The 20,031-nt window shown below is 37.7% G+C and overlaps 1 protein-coding gene across 1 annotated transcript in view; it reads right to left on the bottom strand.

Annotated features, from left to right (window-relative positions):
* LOC141550087 (vomeronasal type-2 receptor 26-like) overlaps positions 1-3,763 on the bottom strand; it is a 44,986-nt gene extending 41,223 nt beyond the window's left edge. Inside the window, exons 1-2 of the mRNA XM_074280741.1 lie at positions 3,668-3,763; positions 1,514-1,650 (exon numbers count right to left, since the gene is read on the bottom strand). Of these exons, the coding sequence (XP_074136842.1) occupies positions 1,514-1,650; positions 3,668-3,763 (233 nt within the window). The remainder of the gene's footprint in view (positions 1-1,513; positions 1,651-3,667) is intronic.
* Positions 3,764-20,031: the final 16,268 nt, after the last annotated feature.

The raw sequence follows: 20,031 nt of genomic DNA, 5'->3' as shown, positions 1-20,031 counted from the left end.
AAAACAGGGCAAAGAACACATAGATGAAAAAATGTTTTGAGCAGCTCTTTTTACAGGGACAAGGAACTGGAAATTGAGTGGATTCCCATCAGTTGGGGAAGGGCTGAATAAATTATAGCATAGGAATTTCATGGAATAGTATTGTTCTATAAGAAAGGATGACCAGGATGATTTGAGAAAAACTTAGAAAAACTTAATTAAAATGAGGCTGAGTGAAATGAACAGAACCCTGACAACATTTTACTGAGTACTAAGATTATATGTTGATCAGCTCTGATGGACTTGGTTCATTTCAACAATGAGATGATAAAAGATAATTCTAAGAGACATTGGTGTTATTTGGTTATGAGTGAATGTATGTGTGAGTGTGTGTGTTTGTGAGTGTGTGTATGGGTGAGAGGGTGCATGGGTGTATGTGTGAATTGGGATTAAGTGACTTGCTCAGGGTCAAACATCTAGGCAGTGTTCATTGTCTCAGATTGGATGTAAACTCAGGTCCCTCTGGCCCCAGAGTCAGTGCTGTATCCACGGTGACTAAACAAGATTTGATATACATAATAATAATAGAATAGTGGTGTGCTATTAGACATGATAACCTGGTTTATTTTAGGAAAAGAGGAAAAAAGTTGCATGAAATAACAAAAAATAAAATGAGTTCACCTAAGAAAATATTGTCCACAGTAACAACAATGGTTTTCTAAAAATATTTTGAAGATTAAGACATTTTGTGTGCTATAACTTCTAAAACAAAGGACAGATGCAAGTATAAACAATTTACCTCCAAAGAGAGATAGAACATGGTGACTATAGTTTTGCACACACACACACACACACACACACACACACACAAACACACAAATAGATAGATATATACACAGATATATCTTTTAGGAAAAAAGTAAGTAATATGTAAAGGAAAGTCATGGTTATATATTGACTCCTCTATGTTCTGCTGTGTACAAATTAAAGGCTTTTTCCTTCTTTGCTATATAAGTTGAAAAAAAAAACAATTAAATATATTTATATCTGCTTTGGAAATGACAAAAAATATGAATATGAAATGGTACCCATAAATTGAAGATTTGTTGAACTACATATTATATTTATAGATCTGTGTGAATACATAGATAAAAATTACATATATTTATATATATGAAACAATTACTCTGTGTGTTTAACAATATACTTATGTAGATGTGCATAAATATAATAAAGTATTATAGTGCTGTAAGAAATGTTAAAGAGGATTGCTACAGAGAAAACAGGGGACAAATGTATGAACTTATGACAAGTGAAAGAGAACGAGATCTTACATTCTAGCCATTTTCCCACCCTGCTGCACCTGTCAATAATGGAGAGTACATCACAGAGGTCAAGGTTTCTTCCTATTTAGGAATATAAATTAACAATAATGTCTCTGACCTTTGAACTCCACAGGTCCCACACTATGACATTTGCACAAATTGTAAAATCTTGACCAGGCTGAACTTCTGGGTTAAAATCCCCCACGTACAGAATATAATCATTATAAAAATCAAAGTATACATAGTTCAGAATGGCATACTGAGCCTCTATACGTCTGTTCTCATCCACAAACACCTGCTCACCAACAATGTTTTTAAACTGGGTGTTCCTCAGGTAGGAGTGTAGCTGAAAGAGAAGAGAAATGCTCATTAGTGAGCGGTACCTCAGGGAGAGGCAATTGTACATGAAAATTTATGGATTCCTGTGGTTTTATTTTCAGGTTTAAACTGGGTTTTCTTCAGGTAGGAGTGTAGCTGAAAAAGAGGAGAAATGCTCATCAGTGAGTGGTACCTCAGGGAAAGTCAATTGTACATGAGAATTTATGGAGTCTTATGCTGTTATTTTCAGGTGGGGTCAAATCTGAGTTTCTTCTGGGACACAGAAATTACCCTCTGACACCTGCAGGGTTGCCTGCATCTCCTGGGTTTATAGTTTCAGTTTCACACTCAAGTCCTCATTGGTTCTCACCCCTTTATAGAATGTATTGCCAAGTCTGCTTGCAATATCTCTCTAATATGTTCCCCTTCTGTTCTCTGACTCATCCTCATGACTTCACACCCAGATTATCTCAATAGCTTCCTGGTGGGTGTCTCTGCCTTAAACCTCTCCTATTCTGCCCACTATCCTGCCTTGGAAGGGATTGTTCTGCAAGACCCTGGCACTACCATCCTTGATAATCTCCTGTAGTTTTCTCCCATCTCCAGGATAAACTTTAAAACCATTTGTGTGACATTCAAAGCACTTGGTGTAAACCAGGAGCTCAATAAGTAGCCACTGAAAACACAACACCTGAAACTGCAGAAGTGGCAGGCATTGTAGCAGTTCTTGTAATCAGAGGCTTGAAGAACTTGTCAGAAAGGTATCACAAGGGTCTCTTTTAAAGCCCTGGGACAGGACTCGGTGGCTTTGCCAGTACCCAGATCGAGCACACCTGCCTGGCTCACAGTTTGAGAGTGAGGAAGAGAACTAGCACACAAGAACATTTAGCAACAGCAGAATATGGATCTTCTCACAGCTGCAGGGCAGGAAAAAGTGCTTATGGTAACTCACAGAACAGAATAGAGGCCAAGACATTAATCAACAAATTTCTTCCAAGATCAGACAACCTTGGGAGAAGTGCAACTTCCAACTCCCTAGAAGAATCCCTGAAAATAGCTGCACAAAATTCCTGAAGCTTGGGACATTGGCCCCTTTACCCTGCCTAGCAGAGGATATTGGGGGAATGAGGGAGGCTTCAGTTACACACACACACACACACACACACACACACACACACACACACACACACACTCACACACATGCTCACACACACATAGGCCACAAGCACCAAAACATTTCCTGGGGCATTTTGTGAGTAAAGAAGCTGTGGTAGAGACCAGTGGTTTGTAAGGACTTCATTTCCAGGTGGATTCATCTGGGATCCTGCTGGGAGCCCTTTGGACAAGGAGACTTCAGTCAGCCCTCCCCCTCTGGCAGAGAACTCTGGGAATTCCACAGAACTTTGTCTCTTTTGACTTTGACCCTCCTCAGGAACTGCTTTTGTCTGGGGATATTGGAGTGAATTTCTGGTAAAGACAAGGGGAAACTGACCCTCCAGGTCCTGAGGGGACCATTGCAGCCCATCCAGAACACTGAAGAGACGACTGCCATCCTGGCTAGAAAAGGGAACAGGAGACACACAGGGGGACTGGCAGCAGGACGGCTCTTCATTTCCTTCCACAGAGAGAAGGCCCAACAGCAAGGACTCAGAACCAGCATCTGTGACACATCTAATATGTTCCCATCAGCCTCCTGGAAGGGAAGGACTTCCAGGGCGCTGCCTCCCCAGTGATCACAGCTCTTAAAACAGAAGGAAATGGGGATTCCCGAGGGCTCAGGAGCGCCCATATCTGCCCCACAGGTCACTGTATCAATGGGAATAATACACAAGAACAGGCCACATTGCCCCTGCTTTGCCAGGGCTCCCTGAGCACCTTTTCCCAGGCCTTGAGGCTGAACCCCCTCTCTGGGCCTCTTTGCCATTAGAACCCGGGACCAGGAGCTCCCAAACCTCTGCTGTGCCCTTTGGTTCCCACACTGACCAGCACAGAGGGAGTTCTCAGCACATCCCCCATCATTTACCCCCAGGGGGATCCCAACTGACCTCTTTATTGCCTGAGATCCCTGAACTCCTGGGCCTCTTCTGGAGCAGGAGGGGATCAGACTCCTGACCTCTGAGGGCTCCTGGCTCCAGGTCCATGATCTGGTCCAGCCTCAGGCAGAACAGACCTCAGGCCTGTGGAGGAGGGGCCCAGGGCTCTCCATGGTCCTGGCCAAGTCTATTGTTCTCTGGGAAGGGAGAGAGCCAAGCTAAGGGGGAGGGCAAGGGCTAAGTCAGGAGCTCCAGGGGCACCTGGCCTGAACAAAGGGGCAGCTAAGGGGGTAGAACATGGAGCTCAGGCTGGAGCCAGGGAGAACCGAGTCCTACTGCAGCCTTAGACACCTGCTGGCTGTGGGATCCTGGAAAATCCCTCTGATTGCCTCAGTTTGCCCTGATATAAAATGGGGTAATAATAGCACCTACCTCCTGGGGGTGCAGTGAGGATCAAATGAGGTAATTGTGAAGCCCTTAGCACAGGGCCCGGCTCATAGGATGTGCTCCATTTGTAGTAGTTTTAGTATTAGTAAATGAGTTAATATCTCTAAATGGCTCAGCACAGTATCTGGCATTTAATGGGCCTATATATATTATTATTATAGCACAGGGGATGAAGCGCCAAGCCTCTGTCTTGCAGGCTTAGAAATATATCAGGCTGAATTGCTCAAAGTGGAATTCATTCAGAGTAGTAATTCTTTCAGCGTGGCTTAGGTAAGAAAAGAAGTTTGAAAAATCTTTTTCTCTCTCTCTTTACCTCTGGCTGACTGCAGTGGCCTTGTGGGGGAAAAAAAAGCAGAAAAAGGGGGAAATGAAAACAGATTGAAAGGGATTTGAAAGTTTGGAAAGTTTAAAAATAAATGGAAGAGCCGTGAGCCAACATTTAAAGAAAAGAATTTTGAATGGAATATCTAGGCATTCTCTTGTTGTGCTACAGTTCTCTATTAATGTCCTGACCCAGTTTCCCTAATTGTCCTATTCAGTTATTCTGCCTCAGGTTATAACCATTCCCTCTTAATGTTAGGATAAAATCTTATATCTTAGACCTTAGGCTATATTTCCCTCTTAGTGTTTGATGGGATAAAGGTCTTTATCCATTTTCAATATCATTAGAATATCAGGAGTGTCTCCAGTACCTCCCCCATTAGGTCATCCCCATCCAGGTACCTCCTCCATTATGTCATTGTTCTTGTTACCCTAGAAAAGAGTCCTGCATTTTGACATTCAGAGCTGGATACTTTGAGAGGAGATGCTGATCCAGCCAATTGATTCACTCTCCAATAAAATAATCAAATTGTTCTCTCATCTCTATCCTGCCTCAGTTTCGCCAGCATTATATTTTGGAGGCCCCAGCAAGATATTAGAAACTAAGAATAGGACGAGGGGTTAGATACATTTCAACTCTGCACTTTGGGCCTGGAGATTTCCTTTTTCTTGGGAAAGGTTAATCCTCTGAATTTCTCCAGAGGCTCCAGGAAGAGAGCAGTTCACCGGCTCGGCCACATCCAACAGTGGATGCTTTCGATTAGGCCAGAGGAGAGTAAGTCCAGGTGTTGGAAGACACAATCTGGTCTGTCTGTCTGTCTGTTTGTATTAGAACCTGGATTCTCAGAATAATCGAATATTGATGGGCACTGAATTCTGAGAAGGTTATTATTCAGGGTGCTGGATAATACCCTCTGGTTTTGTGTCTCCTAGACACCTGGTCTGATCTGATTCTAAGTGCCTTTTTGGGCACTATCTGGTTACCTGCTTGTGCTAACACCTGGATTCTCAGAATAACAGGACACCGACAGGTGTTAAAATTTTGAGAAGTAGTGTCGAACTAGACGCACTTGGCAGTCCCTGAGTGTCTCCTAAGACACATCGGTTCTGTGTGCCAGTTGGCACAACTCTGGCCATTCCAGAGTATAAATCTGGATGTCTTTTTAAGAGACCATCTGGCTCTGGTTTTGATGTCAATGTCTTACTGAATGTTATAATTGTGCAATCTAAGGGTGATCAGTGTTCTGTATGTCTTGTATATTATTGCATATTTTGTGGCTTAAGGTTTAAAAAAAAAATAACTGTGAGAAAGGGACAGAAAAAGCTTGGCTATTCTGACAAAAGGAAAAAAATAACCTGTTAAAAAGATATTAGGAGTTCTAGTGGTATATGGTATAAGGCCACTTTATTATGGGAAAATCTGTTTCAAAACCAAAACCTCCACTAGATTGTCTTGTTAAACATTTTTCTGAGACATTTAAACAACATGCCTTCTTCTCAGATCACAATGCAATAAAAGCTACATTCAGTAAAAAGTTAGGGGTAAATAGACCAAAAAGTAATTTGAAACTGAATAATCTCATCTTAAAGAATGACTGGGTGAAAGAGCAAATTATAGAAACAATTAACAATTTCACCCAAGATAATGATAATGATGAGACATCATATCAAAATCTTTGGGATGCAGCTAAAGCAGTAATAAGGGGAAATTTTATATCTTTAGAGGCTTATTTGAAGAAAATTGAGAAAGAGAAGATTAACGAATTGGGCTTACAACTTAAAAGGCTAGAAAAAGACCAAATTATAAACCCCCAACCAAAAATTAAACTCGAAATACAAAAATTAAAAGGAGAAATCAATAAAATTGAAAGTAAAAAAACTATTGAATTAATAAATAAAACCAAGAGTTGGTTTTATGAAAAAGCCAATAAAATAGATAAACCTTTGGTAAATTTGATCAAAAAAAAGAAAGAGGAAAATCAAATTGATAGTCTTACAAATGAAAAGGGGGATCTTTCCACCAATGAAGAGGAAATTAGAGAAATAATAAGGAGTTACTTTGCCCAACTTTATGCCAATAAATTTGATAACTTAAGTGAAATGGATGACTTTCTCCAAAAATATAGGCTCCCTAGATTAACAGAGGAGGAGATAAATTGCTTAAATAGTCCCATTTCAGAAAAAGAAATAGAACAAGCTATTAATCAACTCCCCAGGAAAAAATCCCCAGGGCCAGATGGATTCACATGTGAATTCTACCAAACATTTAAAGAACAATTAGCCCCAATGTTATATAAATTATTTGAAAAAATAGGGGATGAAGGAGTCCTACCAAACTCCTTTTATGACACAGACATGGTACTGATACCTAAACCTGGTAGATCGAAAACTGAGAAAGAAAATTATAGACCAATCTCCTTAATGAATATTAATGAATATTGATGCTAAAATCTTAAATAAGATATTAGCAAAAAGACTTCAGAAAATCATCTCCAAGATAATACACTATGATCAAGTAGGATTTATTCCAGGAATGCAGGGCTGGTTTAATATTAGGAAAACTATTAATATAATTAATATAATTGACCATATTAATAATCAAATTAATAAGAACCATATGATCATCTCAATAGATGCAGAAAAAGCATTTGACAAAATCCAACATCCATTCCTACTAAAAACTCTTGAGAGTATAGGAATAAATGGATTATTCCTTAGAATAATCAGGAGTATATATTTAAGACCGTCAGTAAGCATAATATGCAATAGAAATAAACTGCAACCTTTCCCAGTAAGATCAGGAGTGAAACAAGGTTGCCCACTATCACCATTACTATTCAATATAGTACTAGAAACGCTAGCCTCGGCAATAAGAGCCGAGAAAGAGATTCAAGGAATTAGAGTAGGAAATGAGGAAATCAAACTATCACTTTTTGCAGATGACATGATGGTATACTTAGAGAACCCCAAAGACTCTGCTAAAAAGCTACTAGAAATAATTCAAAATTTCAGCAAAGTGGCAGGATACAAAATAAATCCACATAAATCCTCGGCATTTTTATATATCACTAACAAAATGCAACAGCAAGAGATACAAAGAGAAATTCCATTCCAAACAAATGTTGAGAGTATAAAATATTTGGGAATCCATCTACCAAAGAAAAGTCAGGAATTATATGAGAAAAATTACAAAACACTTGCCACAAAAATAAAATCAGATTTAAATAATTGGAAAGACATTCAGTGCTCTTGGATAGGCCGAGCGAATATAATAAAGATGACAATACTCCCCAAACTAATCTATTTATTTAGTGCTATACCAATCAGACTCCCAAGAAAATATTTTAATGACCTAGAAAAAATAACAACAAAATTCATATGGAAGAATAAAAGGTCAAGAATTGCAAGGGAACTAATGAAAAAAAACTCAGAGGAAGGTGGTCTAAGTGTACCTGATCTAAAGCTATATTATATAGCAGCAGTCACCAAAACCATTTGGTATTGGCTACAAAATAGACCGGTAGATCAGTGGAACAGATTAGATACAAAGGACAAAAAAGGGTACATCTATAGCAATCTAATCTTTGACAAACCCAAAGATTCCAAAATTAGGGATAAAAATTCATTATTCGGAAAAAACTGTTGGGAAAACTGGAAATTAGTATGGCAGAAATTAGATATGGATCCACACTTAACACCATATACCAAGATAAGATCAAATGGGTCCATGATTTAGGCATAAAGAGGGAGATAATAAATAGATTAGAGGAACAGAGGATAATCTACCTCTCAGACTTGTGGAGGAGGAAGGAATTTATGACCAGAGGAGAACTAGAGATCATTATTGATCACAAAATAGAAGATTTTGATTACATCAAACTAAAAAGTTTCTGTACAAATAATACTAATGCAAACAAGATTAGAAGGGAAATAACAAATTGGGAAAATATTTTTAAAAACAAAGGTTCTGACAAAGGTCTCATTTCCAAAATATATAGAGAACTGACCCAAATTTATAAGAAACCGAACCATTCTCCAATTGATAAATGGTCAAAGGATATGAACAGACAATTCTCAGAGGAAGAAATTGAAACTATATCCACTCACATGAAAGAGTGTTCCAAATCACTACTGATCAGAGAAATGCAAATTAAGACCACTCTGAGATACCACTACACACCTGTCAGATTGGCTAAGATGACAGGAACAAATAATGACAAATGTTGGAGGGGATGTGGGGAAACTGGGACACTAATACATTGCTGGTGGAGTTGTGAAAGAATCCAGCCATTCTGGAGAGCAATCTGGAATTATGCCCAAAAAGTTATCAAACTGTGCATACCCTTTGACCCAGCAGCGCTACTACTGGGATTATATCCCAAAGAAATACTAAAGAGCGGAAAGAGACATATATGTGCCAAAATGTTTGTGGCAGCTCTTTTTGTTGTAGCTAGAAACTGGAGGATGAATGGATGTCCATCAGTTGGAGAATGGTTGGGTAAATTGTGGTATATGAAGGTTATGGAATATTATTGCTCGGTAAGAAATGACCAGCAGGAGGAATATAGAGAGGCCTGGAGAGACTTAAATCAACTGATGCTGAGTGAAATGAGCAGAACCAGAAGATCACTGTACACTTCAACAACAATGCTGTATGAGGATGTATTCTGATGGAAGTGGAAATCTTCAACATAAAGAAGATCCAACTCACTTCCAGTTGATCAATGATGGACAGAGGTAGCTGCACCCAGAGAAGAAACACTGGGAGGGGAATGAAAATTGTTAGCACTAATAACTGTCTGCCCAGGTTGCATGTACCTTCGGATTCTAATGTTTATTGTGCAACAAGAAAGTGATATTCGCACACATGTATTGTACCTAGACTATATTGTAACACATGTAAAATGTATGGTATTGCCTGTCGTCGGGGGGAGGGAATAGAGGGAGGGGGGGTAAATTGGAAAAATGAATACAAGGGATAATATTATAAAATATATATATATATATATAATAAAAAAAATAAATAAATTGAAATAATAAATAAAAAAAAAGAATATAAAAAAAAAGAATTTAATAAATCTTGTGACATAATAGAATATTTCATGAGGTTTCTTCATCACTGGTTATTGGCTAACATCAGGTCACAAAACTGTTTTCCAACAAAAGGCACTTCAGGGATGGAGCCTGACTTGGAACAAGGGACAGAGAGGTCAAAATATAATTTTGCACTTATGATTTCCCTGGATGCAGGGACTCAGCTGGAGATGCCCCAGGCAGTCTGGTCCCCGGAATTCTTCTGAGATTGAAACTTTTCTGTGGAAAATAGAATAAGAGGAATGGACCCAATAATTATCTAAAAATAAATGTACCCAGAGACAGAGAAAAAGTATATAATGGTCACTCATCTTGCACCTTTGTCCTTGTCTTGCACATGGACCTGACTAATGTCCCTCTGTTTCCTCCAGTGTGACCTGTGGATCAGAGCCAGGCTTCTGTAGAAAAGTTCCTCCTCAGTCCCTGACTCAAGCAGCTGACTTGGCTGGAGCATGAGCAGTCGTTCCATTGCCTCAGAGTTAAAACTTTGGTTAATGTCCAAGGACATGTGGCCCCATATTGTGAGAAGCATTTCCCACCTCATTTCATCCCTTGCTGTTTCTCTGCTGCTGCAGCTTCCTGGGTCTGGGCAAAAGTGCTATGATGATCAACCCATGCATTATTTCCCTGGAGATGTGGACATTGGCTTCTTTCTCCCCCTACAATCACCTGAAGTGAGCAATGTAACAGGAGCAGAGCAGTTTCAGAGGCCTCCTGACAAGGCTTGTAGGGCTTTTAAGTAAGTGTCTCTATCTGCCTGTGTTCATTTCCACTGAGAGGATGCAAGAAAGGTCCTCATTGTTCAGTATGAGTCTCTCCCCTCTCCCTGTCTCTTCATGTTTTATCTTCTTGGCAGCTTTCATTGTGTCTCCTACCTTCAGAGCTGAAGAAAGGAAACCCCTCTCCCCTTCTTTTCCCTTCCCCTTCCCCATCAAACAGGTCATCCCCAGGTTTCTCTGTCCCTATCAGGCTTAGGCATTTGTCTCCCTTCCAGGCCATCCTAACTTCATGGAAATAGTGAAGGGTTAATGGCCTGAAGCAGCAGAAGTACTTGGGCCCTGTTGCCTTTCTATCCTAGGACAGAATTCTTGCTGAGTGTCCAGATCCTGAGTAAGTGGAAATCTGCCCCTTTCACAGGAAGGGAAGGTGTGTCTCCTCTCTGGATCTGCCTATCTGACAGGAGAGCACCCCTTGTTAGAAAGTCATGGGACCCTTCTTCAGGAAATTTAGGGTTAGGGATAATTCTACTCTTCCCACCTCACTTATGATTTGGAAACATGATCTTATGTTTACTCCTTCCTGTGGGTAAGTGAATTTATCATTATTTTCTATTCTTTTTGGACAAAGTAATGTTGTCACGAAAGTCAGTGTGTGCTAGCTTAGGGAATCTCAAAGGTACTGAGTGCATTAGGACTGATGGAGCCTGAAACTGAGGGCTGAGAAGTTTGACTTTATTTGGAAAAGACAGAATTCTGCAGGATGGAGCTCTAGCAAGTTCTCAGCCTTGAAAATGGCTTTATGAAATGCCTGTTCCCTCTCAGGGATGTCTGGAGAATACTGTTTTCTCGACGTAGTGTGAGAGCGGCTTCTTTTAATTTCTCAAGCTAACTGTTCCCTAACCCATGACAGATGGTGTTTATTTACTTTCTGGGATTTTGACAAACATCCTGACCTTAGTGCTGCTTGCATAGCTCTTAGTTTTATGCATTATCAATCAACTCTCTTTGTAAATCCTTCCTTTCCATAGCAGGATCTCAGTATATAGTCATGCAACACTCAAATATAACCATTTGTAAGTCTACGGTGTAGCAAAAAATTCAGACTCCTCCATCTATTTATGGATCATTTTCCTCTGTCACATCAGAGGAAAAGCTCATCAGCTTTTTACTCTGTCTTCTGCTTGTTGAAGACAGACCATGAGTTTCCCTGAATGGTTCCTTGGCAGATAAAAGTTCTTTTCTGAAGCTTGCTGTAGTCTTATGTCATTATTTATTTCCTCTGGATTCTTTTTTCATGTGTACTTTTCTTTGTACTCATAAATAAAAATTCTCTAGAAATCAATATTAATAAATTATAAACATTTCATTACAGTTGTGTATATTTTTATCTAAGAAACAAGACTATTAAATGATATCAATTATTGGTTATTCTTTTAATGCTTTAATATGCTTCTTTTTGTTCCATTTGCTGTTCAGCATCTAGGAAAAGTGGGAAGTTTGACCTAGAGGGCAAGTGTCAACACCCACTGGTGAAACATTAAATCACAATCCTGCTCTAAAACAAATGCCCTTTTATGTTTTATGAATTATTTGATTTTTTTCCTTGACAACTGCACCCCATGGAGAAGGCAAGGCCTCCATATTGTCAGCATCAATGATAATTTGATGGAAATTGAATATAAGTGAGCATAATGTAACGCTAACCTTTTACATCCATTAAAACAAGTCCAGAGTGTCTGAGAGATAGTCACTATTAAGAATATTTTACAAGGTTTTGTCAATTTTTAAACATGGGCTAGAATAATAAATTTATAGGTTTTTTGCTAATGGGCTCCTGGTTGAAGATCTGCTACTAAACCAAAATCTTGGAACTGACTTTTCTTCTCAGATCCTGAGAGAAAAGGAAAAAGTGAGGAGAAAGAAAAGCCGAACCAGGAAATCATTTTATAGGAGATATTAGCTAGGATCTGAGTAAAATATTGCTCATCTGGATCTGTGGCACATTCTCTTCTCCCTCTTATTAGAATTTAGAGGTGTCATTTCCTCCTTTTAAAAGGACTTCTTTGCCAAATCCCGAGATATCAAAATTTCCTCAGTTTTCATAGACAATGATGATCTCCATGAAATCTTCCCTAATTTCTTCAGGGAAATATGGTCTCACTGTACAGTTTCCATATATATTAGTGACTGTAATCAATCTAATTATTATTTTCTCACCATGCATCACAGTACTTTATTTCTCCCTCCCATTATACTCTAAGGCTTCTAGAGTCACCAATTATTCATGTCTTCTTGTGGAATCAGTGAATGACTCAAGCAAACAGTTTCACTGGGACGTAAAGCCAGTAGTCCTCACCCTTTAAGAAATTACCAAAAAAAGTATACTGGAACAAAGTGTATGGAGAGAGGTTATAAATGTTGGCAAAGTCCGTCTTCTGAAATGAATTCTGTGTGAAGTTTGCATTAATGTTCTATGACATTTACCATTAATTCACCAGAGTTATTGAAAAAAATTACCAGCAATTCTACATGCCTGGCTTCACCCTGCTCGAGATAAACAAGAATCCCAATCTGTTGCCCAACATTTCCCTGGGATACCGTGTGTACAACTCTTATTCCAGTGAAGAAAGGACCTTGGAGAACTACCTGCAGTGGCTGTCTGGAACACACCAGCCCCTCCCTAATTACAACTGCAGAGAGCAAGGAAAAATTATGGCTGCCATTGGAGGAGCCACATTAGCTCTGTCTGTTCAGATGGGGACCCTGCTTGACCGCTACCATTTACCCCAGGTGAATGAGATAGAACCTAATACATTCTTTGTTCTTCTGTATAATCTAGTCGTCACAGCAGTAGTATTAGTAGTAGAAGTAGCAGCAGCAGTAAAATAAGATGCATTTATGTATATCTTTAAAAAATTAAAAAATGTTTCACAAATGTATTTCTTTTGATCTTCAAAACAAGCTCATAATAAAGATATTCTTATAAATCCCATTTACAGTGGAGAGTACTGTGACTGAGAAAAGTTAGAGTGTTATCATGCAGCTAATGATCAACTGGGATACTAATTAGTCTAGGTTTTCTTAGATCTGTTTAACTCTCTAGTGACTGAACAAAGCCACTGTCATCATCATCAGGGAAAATGAACAACTCCTAAAAAAGCAACCATATTGTGAGCCAAAAAGGCATTTAGCCTTTAACCCAAGAAAGCATCTGAAAGCAAAACTAGTTCTATTTGCCCATTATAAAGATAAGTTCAGTAATGATTGGAGAAGTTAAAGTGTTTACTCTACACTACACACTTTACAGACAGAAGAGAACTGATTAAATCTTACCATTCTGGACTTTAAGTTGAATGAACTTTCAGTGTTTTATACCTCATTCTATGAGCTTCATTCTTCATAATCACTTAGTTCTTCACTATTAGTCCAGAATTTACTGAGATGAAAATTATTTATAAAAGGATACTGAGCATGTGCACTGATGTATAATGTGCTTGTTTTAGGCAGCCCTGGGAAGCTTATGCACAGAGCTGTTTTAAGGGCTTCATATTTACATTTACAAATGGATAAGACTTTGAGAACATTCCTGACACTGTTCTCAGAGAGGATCCTAACTTTATTAATGGGCACAGAAGGGGAGCAGAAACATTCAGTGCAAGGAGTGACATTTCAGAAAGTACCTCATGTTTTCAAAACTGAAAGGAGAACCCTCTGAGCACTGTAGTTTAAGCTGGCTGCTTAGTGAACTTTGTCACTGGTCAGTCAGATGGGTGAGTGTTTAGTGTGTTCAGAAGCAAGAAGAAAATTGGGGATGATTTCATGGAAGAGAAATAATAAATATTTAAATTGTTTGCTTTAAAGGAAATAGAGGTCAGTATTGAATGTGGAAGTATGAAAAGGGGAAGGACTGGAAGCCTCTCTCCATTTATATCCACATCCCTTATTTTAAAGCTCTCCTGATTTAAGCTAACATCATTTAACTATTATTTCTTTACAACTACAGATTCAATATTTAAGGCTCTTGGAGAAAAAGCAGCTGGGACCTTCGTTGTATCACTAACATTAAAATTATAAATAGTCCTGACCATATACTTGGAGAAGAGTAAAAACAAAAAACTTCTAAGCTCAAAGAGTATAGGAATTAACTCTAGATGTCCTTGTGGAAACATGACTGAACTGTCTAAGCGAGGGATTCATGAGAAAACCTTAGTCTGAGACCTTTGTTGCCAGATAATATAACAGCAGGAAGTCTGATCAAGAGAAGAGGCAATCTGTCCTGTTCTGGGATTATTTTTCCTTGATCCTGATCAGAGAGAGCATGGCTGGATAACTAGAATGTCTCCTTCACCAAATGGGCAGATTCTTTCCCACTGTGATGTGTGGGTATATATGTGACCCTCAGATCTGAAACACTATTTGTCATAGAGGATTTGAGTTTTTATCAGCCCTCTTATGCAATCCACAAATATCTGTATTTGTCAATGGGACAAATATTCTTGCCAAAGATTGTGGTAATGATTATCAAATTTTGGGACAAGCCTTGTGATGTGTCTTAGAGAATGAAAAATACATTTAAAATTTTGTCCCATGATAGGTAATGTGGGCTCATCTGTAGAACAGAGTAATGTTAGGTATAAAGAGTCATGAATGTCTGATGGGGTGTTAAACCGTGCTCTCTTTTCCACAGTTTTCATGTGTATAAGAACTTTACAGAAGCATTAGACCACTTATGTGCATTTTAGGACATGTTTCAGCTGTTTGCAATTATTTTACAATTGTATTTATTTTTGTTCTTAAATGTTTACAAACACATTGTTACTATATTTTATTTAATTGCTTCCAATAATAGCATGTCAAAAATCATGTTTTAATGTTCTGAGCTCCCCATTCTCTTTCTCTTTCGTCCTTTATGGTGCCCCTACATAAACTGGTAAGCATTCAGATATCGGTTATACATGTACAATCATGAAAAACATTTCCATTTCAGTCATTTTTAAAAGAGAACTGAAAAGAAAGAAAGAAAGAAAATGAAATATGCTATGCTTCATTCAGGATTCAGACAATATCAATTCTTTCTCTATTGATGAAACCTCTATTTCTTCATTAGTTCTCTCAAAATTTCTTGATTCATTGATGAGAATTTCTAAATCATTCACAGTTCCTTAGGGTACAATAGTGCTATTCGAGTGTAGCATGCTCTCTAGCTTATGCTCACTACACTTTACATATTTGTACCTAGAACTTTCCAGCGATTTTCTTTTCCTTTTCATTTATATCAACCTATTTACATTTCCTCATCATCATGCACTGTAGCTAGTGTAACCACTTTACAATTGAAATATGTGCATTTGACTTCCAATCTTTAGACTTAGCAAAAACAACTGCTTATCAAATTTAGTTCAAATTGGTTTGTTGTCACTTTCTTTTTTTCTTTTTTTTTACAATTTAATTTTTATTTTATTTTATAATTATAACTTTTTTTTGACAGTACATATGCATGGGTAATTTTTTACAACATTATCCCTTGCACTTACTTCTATTCAGATTTTTTCCCTTCCTCCCCCAACCCCCTCCCCCACATGGCAGGCAGTCTTATATATATTAAATATATTACAGTATATTCTAGATACAATATATGTGTGTAGAACCGAATTTTTTGTTGCACAGGAAGAATTGGATTCAGAAGGTAAAAATAACAGTTTACACTCATTTCCCAGTGTTCCTTTTCTGGATGTAGCTGATTCTGTCCATCATTAATCAATTGGAATTGGATTAGCTCTTCTCTATGTTGAAGATATCCACTTCCATCAGCATACATCCTCGTACACTATCATTGTTGAAGTGTATAATGATCTTCTGGTTCTGCTCGTTTCACTCAGCATCAGTTGATGTAAGTCTCTCCAAGCCTCTCTGTATTTCTCCTGTTGGTCATTTCTTACAGAACAATAATATTCCATAACATTCATATACCATAATTTACCCAACATTCTCCAATTGATGGACATCCATTCATCTTCCAGCTTCTAGCCACTATGAAAAGGGCTGCCACAAACATTTTAGCACATACAGGTCCCTTTCCCTTCTTTAGTATTTCCTTGGGATATAAGCCCAGTAGTAGTATGGCTGGGTCAAAGGGTATGCACATTTTGATAACTTTTGGGGCATAATTCCAGATTGCTCTCCAGAATGGTTGGATTCTTTCACAACTCCACCAACAATGCATCAGTGTCCCAGTTTTCCCACAGCCCCTCCAACATTCATCATTATTTGTTCCTGTCATCTTAGCCAATCTGACAGGTGTGTAATGATACCTCAGAGTTGTCTTAATTTGCATTTCTCTAATCAATAGTGATTTGGAACACTCTTTCATATGAGTGGAAATACTTTTAATTTCATCATCTGAAAATTGTCTGTTCATATCCTTTGACCATTTATCAATTGGAGAATGGCTTGATTTCTTATAAATTAATCAATTCTCTGTATATTTTGGAGATGAGGCCTTTATCAGGGTTTGTTGTCACTTTCGTAATAATATTGGTATATAGATTTATCAAAGGTATTGCTGGATGGAAGGATATAAACAGTTTTAAAGCCTTTTGATCATCTTCTCAAATTTTTTCCCATAATAATTGAATCAGATCACAATTCCAGCAACAGTGTGTTATGTCCCCAGTTGACAATATCCCTTACAGGATTTTTTATGATTATCTTTTTGTTATGATAATCAATCTAACAAGTGGGGTGTGGTACTTCAAAGTTGTTTCACTATGCACACCTCTAAAAATAGTGACTTTGAATTTTTTCATATGCTTAGAGATAACTTTAATATTTGAGAAATGAAGCCAATCTACCATACACATTGCAATTCCCTTGCCCAGTTTGCTGCTGAATTTTACCAGAGACCCTTCCTACAAAAATTTTCCACGTTTTCTGCTTTCCTTTTATGTTTTTGGGATATTTGTAAATCTGATAGGTGTCCTTTGCTACATCCAACTTGTTTTGAATTGCATTTCTTCAATGTTGAAAAAACATTTTTTGTTTCCTGTTTGTTCTATTTATAGCAATGATACATGAAGAAGAATGAGCTGCCATTATGCTTGAAAAGTCATAATCTTGGACATCCTTAGTGATTGGGAGGATATCAGCTACTCAGCTACATTGTACTGGGGGTATCTTTCCTGTACCACTCATTTAGATCTCACTAAGTTACTTTAGGAATCTCAGTTTTCTGATTTCATAAAACCAGAAATACATATTCAGTGTCTATTGGAAACCAGTTAGATTTTCTTATTGAAAATACCACAGTTAAAACCAGTAATGACATCTACAGGTGAATATTAGTGTCCCAAATCAAAAAAGTACCCAGTGCTGATCATGTGGTTTTCTTTCATTCACCAAAGAAAACCTTGTCTTCAGCCTCAATAATATAGAGCTGGTTTACTCTAGAAATTTGTTCGGGCCAAAGATCAAATGAAGAAATAATTTATATATTCTGGTTCCTTTGGGAAGGTCAAAGAAGTTTCATTGCTTGAATGCCTTCAATAAGTCATTATCTTTTTGAGAGCTCAGAGAAAGATAGACTTTCAGAGAGAAATTGTCATTTATGATAAATTTTACTATAAAACCTAAAACTTTCTCCTAACAAAAAAAAATGCCCATTTGAGTAAGTGTATTTTACTTTAGTTCTTTCAGCAGTAGCATGCACTTGATCATCCATATTTTTTTTTCTCATCCAGATTATTTATGGTCCATTTGATCGCAGTCTTACTGACAAAGTCCAGTTTCCTTCCCTCTATCAGATGGCCCAAAAATCCTCTTCTCTTCACCGAGGAATTGTCCGCTTATTGGTATATTTTCAATGGAACTGGATAGGTCTGATTGTCATTGATGATATGAGAGGTGAGGAATTCCTCAGGGAAATGAGAGAGGAAATGAAAAAGAATACAGTTTGTGTGGCTTTCACAGAGAAGATCCCTCTCAGTGACAGAAAAAATAGGGAGACATCTGAAGCCTTCAAGTTCAGGATCTTAATTTCAGAAGTCAAAGTCATTGTCATTCATACTGACACAGATTCATTAACAATTATGGGAAAGCCAACAGGATTATTATTTCCAATCAAGAAGGTGTGGATTGCCACATCTCATTCAGACATTACATTGAGAGCCCTGTACCATTATGGTTTCACTTTCTATGCTACTCTCTTTTTGTCACACTTGACTACTCCAGTACCTGGGTTTGACAGTGTGATAAGGGAGATTATGCCTCCTTTAACCAGGAGGAACAATTTTATTGAAGCACATAGGCCATCACCTTTGAAATGCTCAGATCAAGCAGATATCCTAGAGGAAGATTTATATTTACCAAATGGCTCCGTGAAACATTTACCTATTTACCTTATGGACATGCCCACATCCTCCTCGAGTTACAATATCTACAATGCTTTATATGCTGTGGCTTGGGCTCTCCATGAAATACTGATGAAAAAATCCGAGAAAAGATCCTTGGGAAATGAAGAATCTGTATTGCCTCATCCATGGCAGGTAATATGGAAAGAGGGGTACCTTTTTACCTATGAATTTTTGAGTATGTATTTTAGTAAGAAGGGTTACACATGAGACATTGAAGCCTTTTCAATTTCTAAAACTATTCTTATTGTGTATTCCTCAAAGTTTTTATTGTTGGTTTCCAATATTTCTCAAATAGCATATAAAGTTACTATGAAATTTCCTTCCTAGAGTGTTAGAGTTGTATATAACGTTAGGTTTCATATTTCCTATTCAGCTCTAGACTTCTTTTATCAGAAATATTTGAAGGCCCTTTATTTCATTAGAAACCCAATTTTTTTCCTGAAGGACTGGACTCAGGTTTTCTGGGTAGGTGATTTTTATTAGCAAGCCAGATCCTTTTTATTTTTTTTCCAAATTATGGTATTCTATGCACTCTGATCTTTCAGTTAAGAAGGTGAGGATTCCTTTTTCATCCTCAATGTGGCTCCAATGGATAGATGTGTTTCTTTCTGCATCCTTGCACTATTTTGTCCTTCACCTTGGAGGTCCAGAATTGGGCTATAATATCCTGGTGACATCCTTTGAAGATCTTTTTCAGTAGATGATCTGTAGCTTCTTTGATACTCTATTTTCCCTTCATAATCTGGAACACAGGAGAAATTTCATTGATACTTTCTTGAAAGATAGAATCCATGTTCTTCTTGATTGTAGAACTCGTGTAGTCTCATAATGTAAGTCTCGCATAAATGATCTGCCTTCTTTCTGTTTTCCAGGTCAGCATTTTCCATTGTGATACTGCTTACTATTTTTCATTTTTTTTTCCTTTTGGTTTTGTATTCAATTTTTAAAAAATCATTATCTTCTGCCTTCTTAATTCTAATTTTTAAAGAAATATTCTCCTCAATGGACTCTATATTTCCTGTTCAATTTGAATTCTGATTTTTAAGACTTTTTTCTCTTCTAAGTCTTTTTCTGCTTCCTTTTACATCTCTCTCATTTTTATTCATTCTTTTTTCTCTACCTCTCTGACTTCATTTTGAAAATTCATTTAGAAGTCTTCTGTGGCTTTAGACCAATTCTTTCTTTTTTTGAGGATTTTGGATATAGGAGCTTTGACTTTATTTTTTTCTTAGTATAGATTTTTCATCTTCCTGTTCATCACAGTAATTTTCTATGATTAGGACCATTTTCGGTTGTTTGCCAATTTTCTCAGCCTATTAGTTGACTTTACCTGTGCATTAGAGTAGTGCCCTGTTTCCAGGGTAAAAGAGGCCAAAGTTCCAAGCTT

Source organism: Sminthopsis crassicaudata, chromosome 1 (genome assembly GCF_048593235.1).
Source record: "Sminthopsis crassicaudata isolate SCR6 chromosome 1, ASM4859323v1, whole genome shotgun sequence".
NCBI lineage: Eukaryota > Metazoa > Chordata > Mammalia > Dasyuromorphia > Dasyuridae > Sminthopsis > Sminthopsis crassicaudata.
Note: the sequence above shows the minus strand (reverse complement) of the source record. Positions and strands in the feature narration are given on the sequence as shown.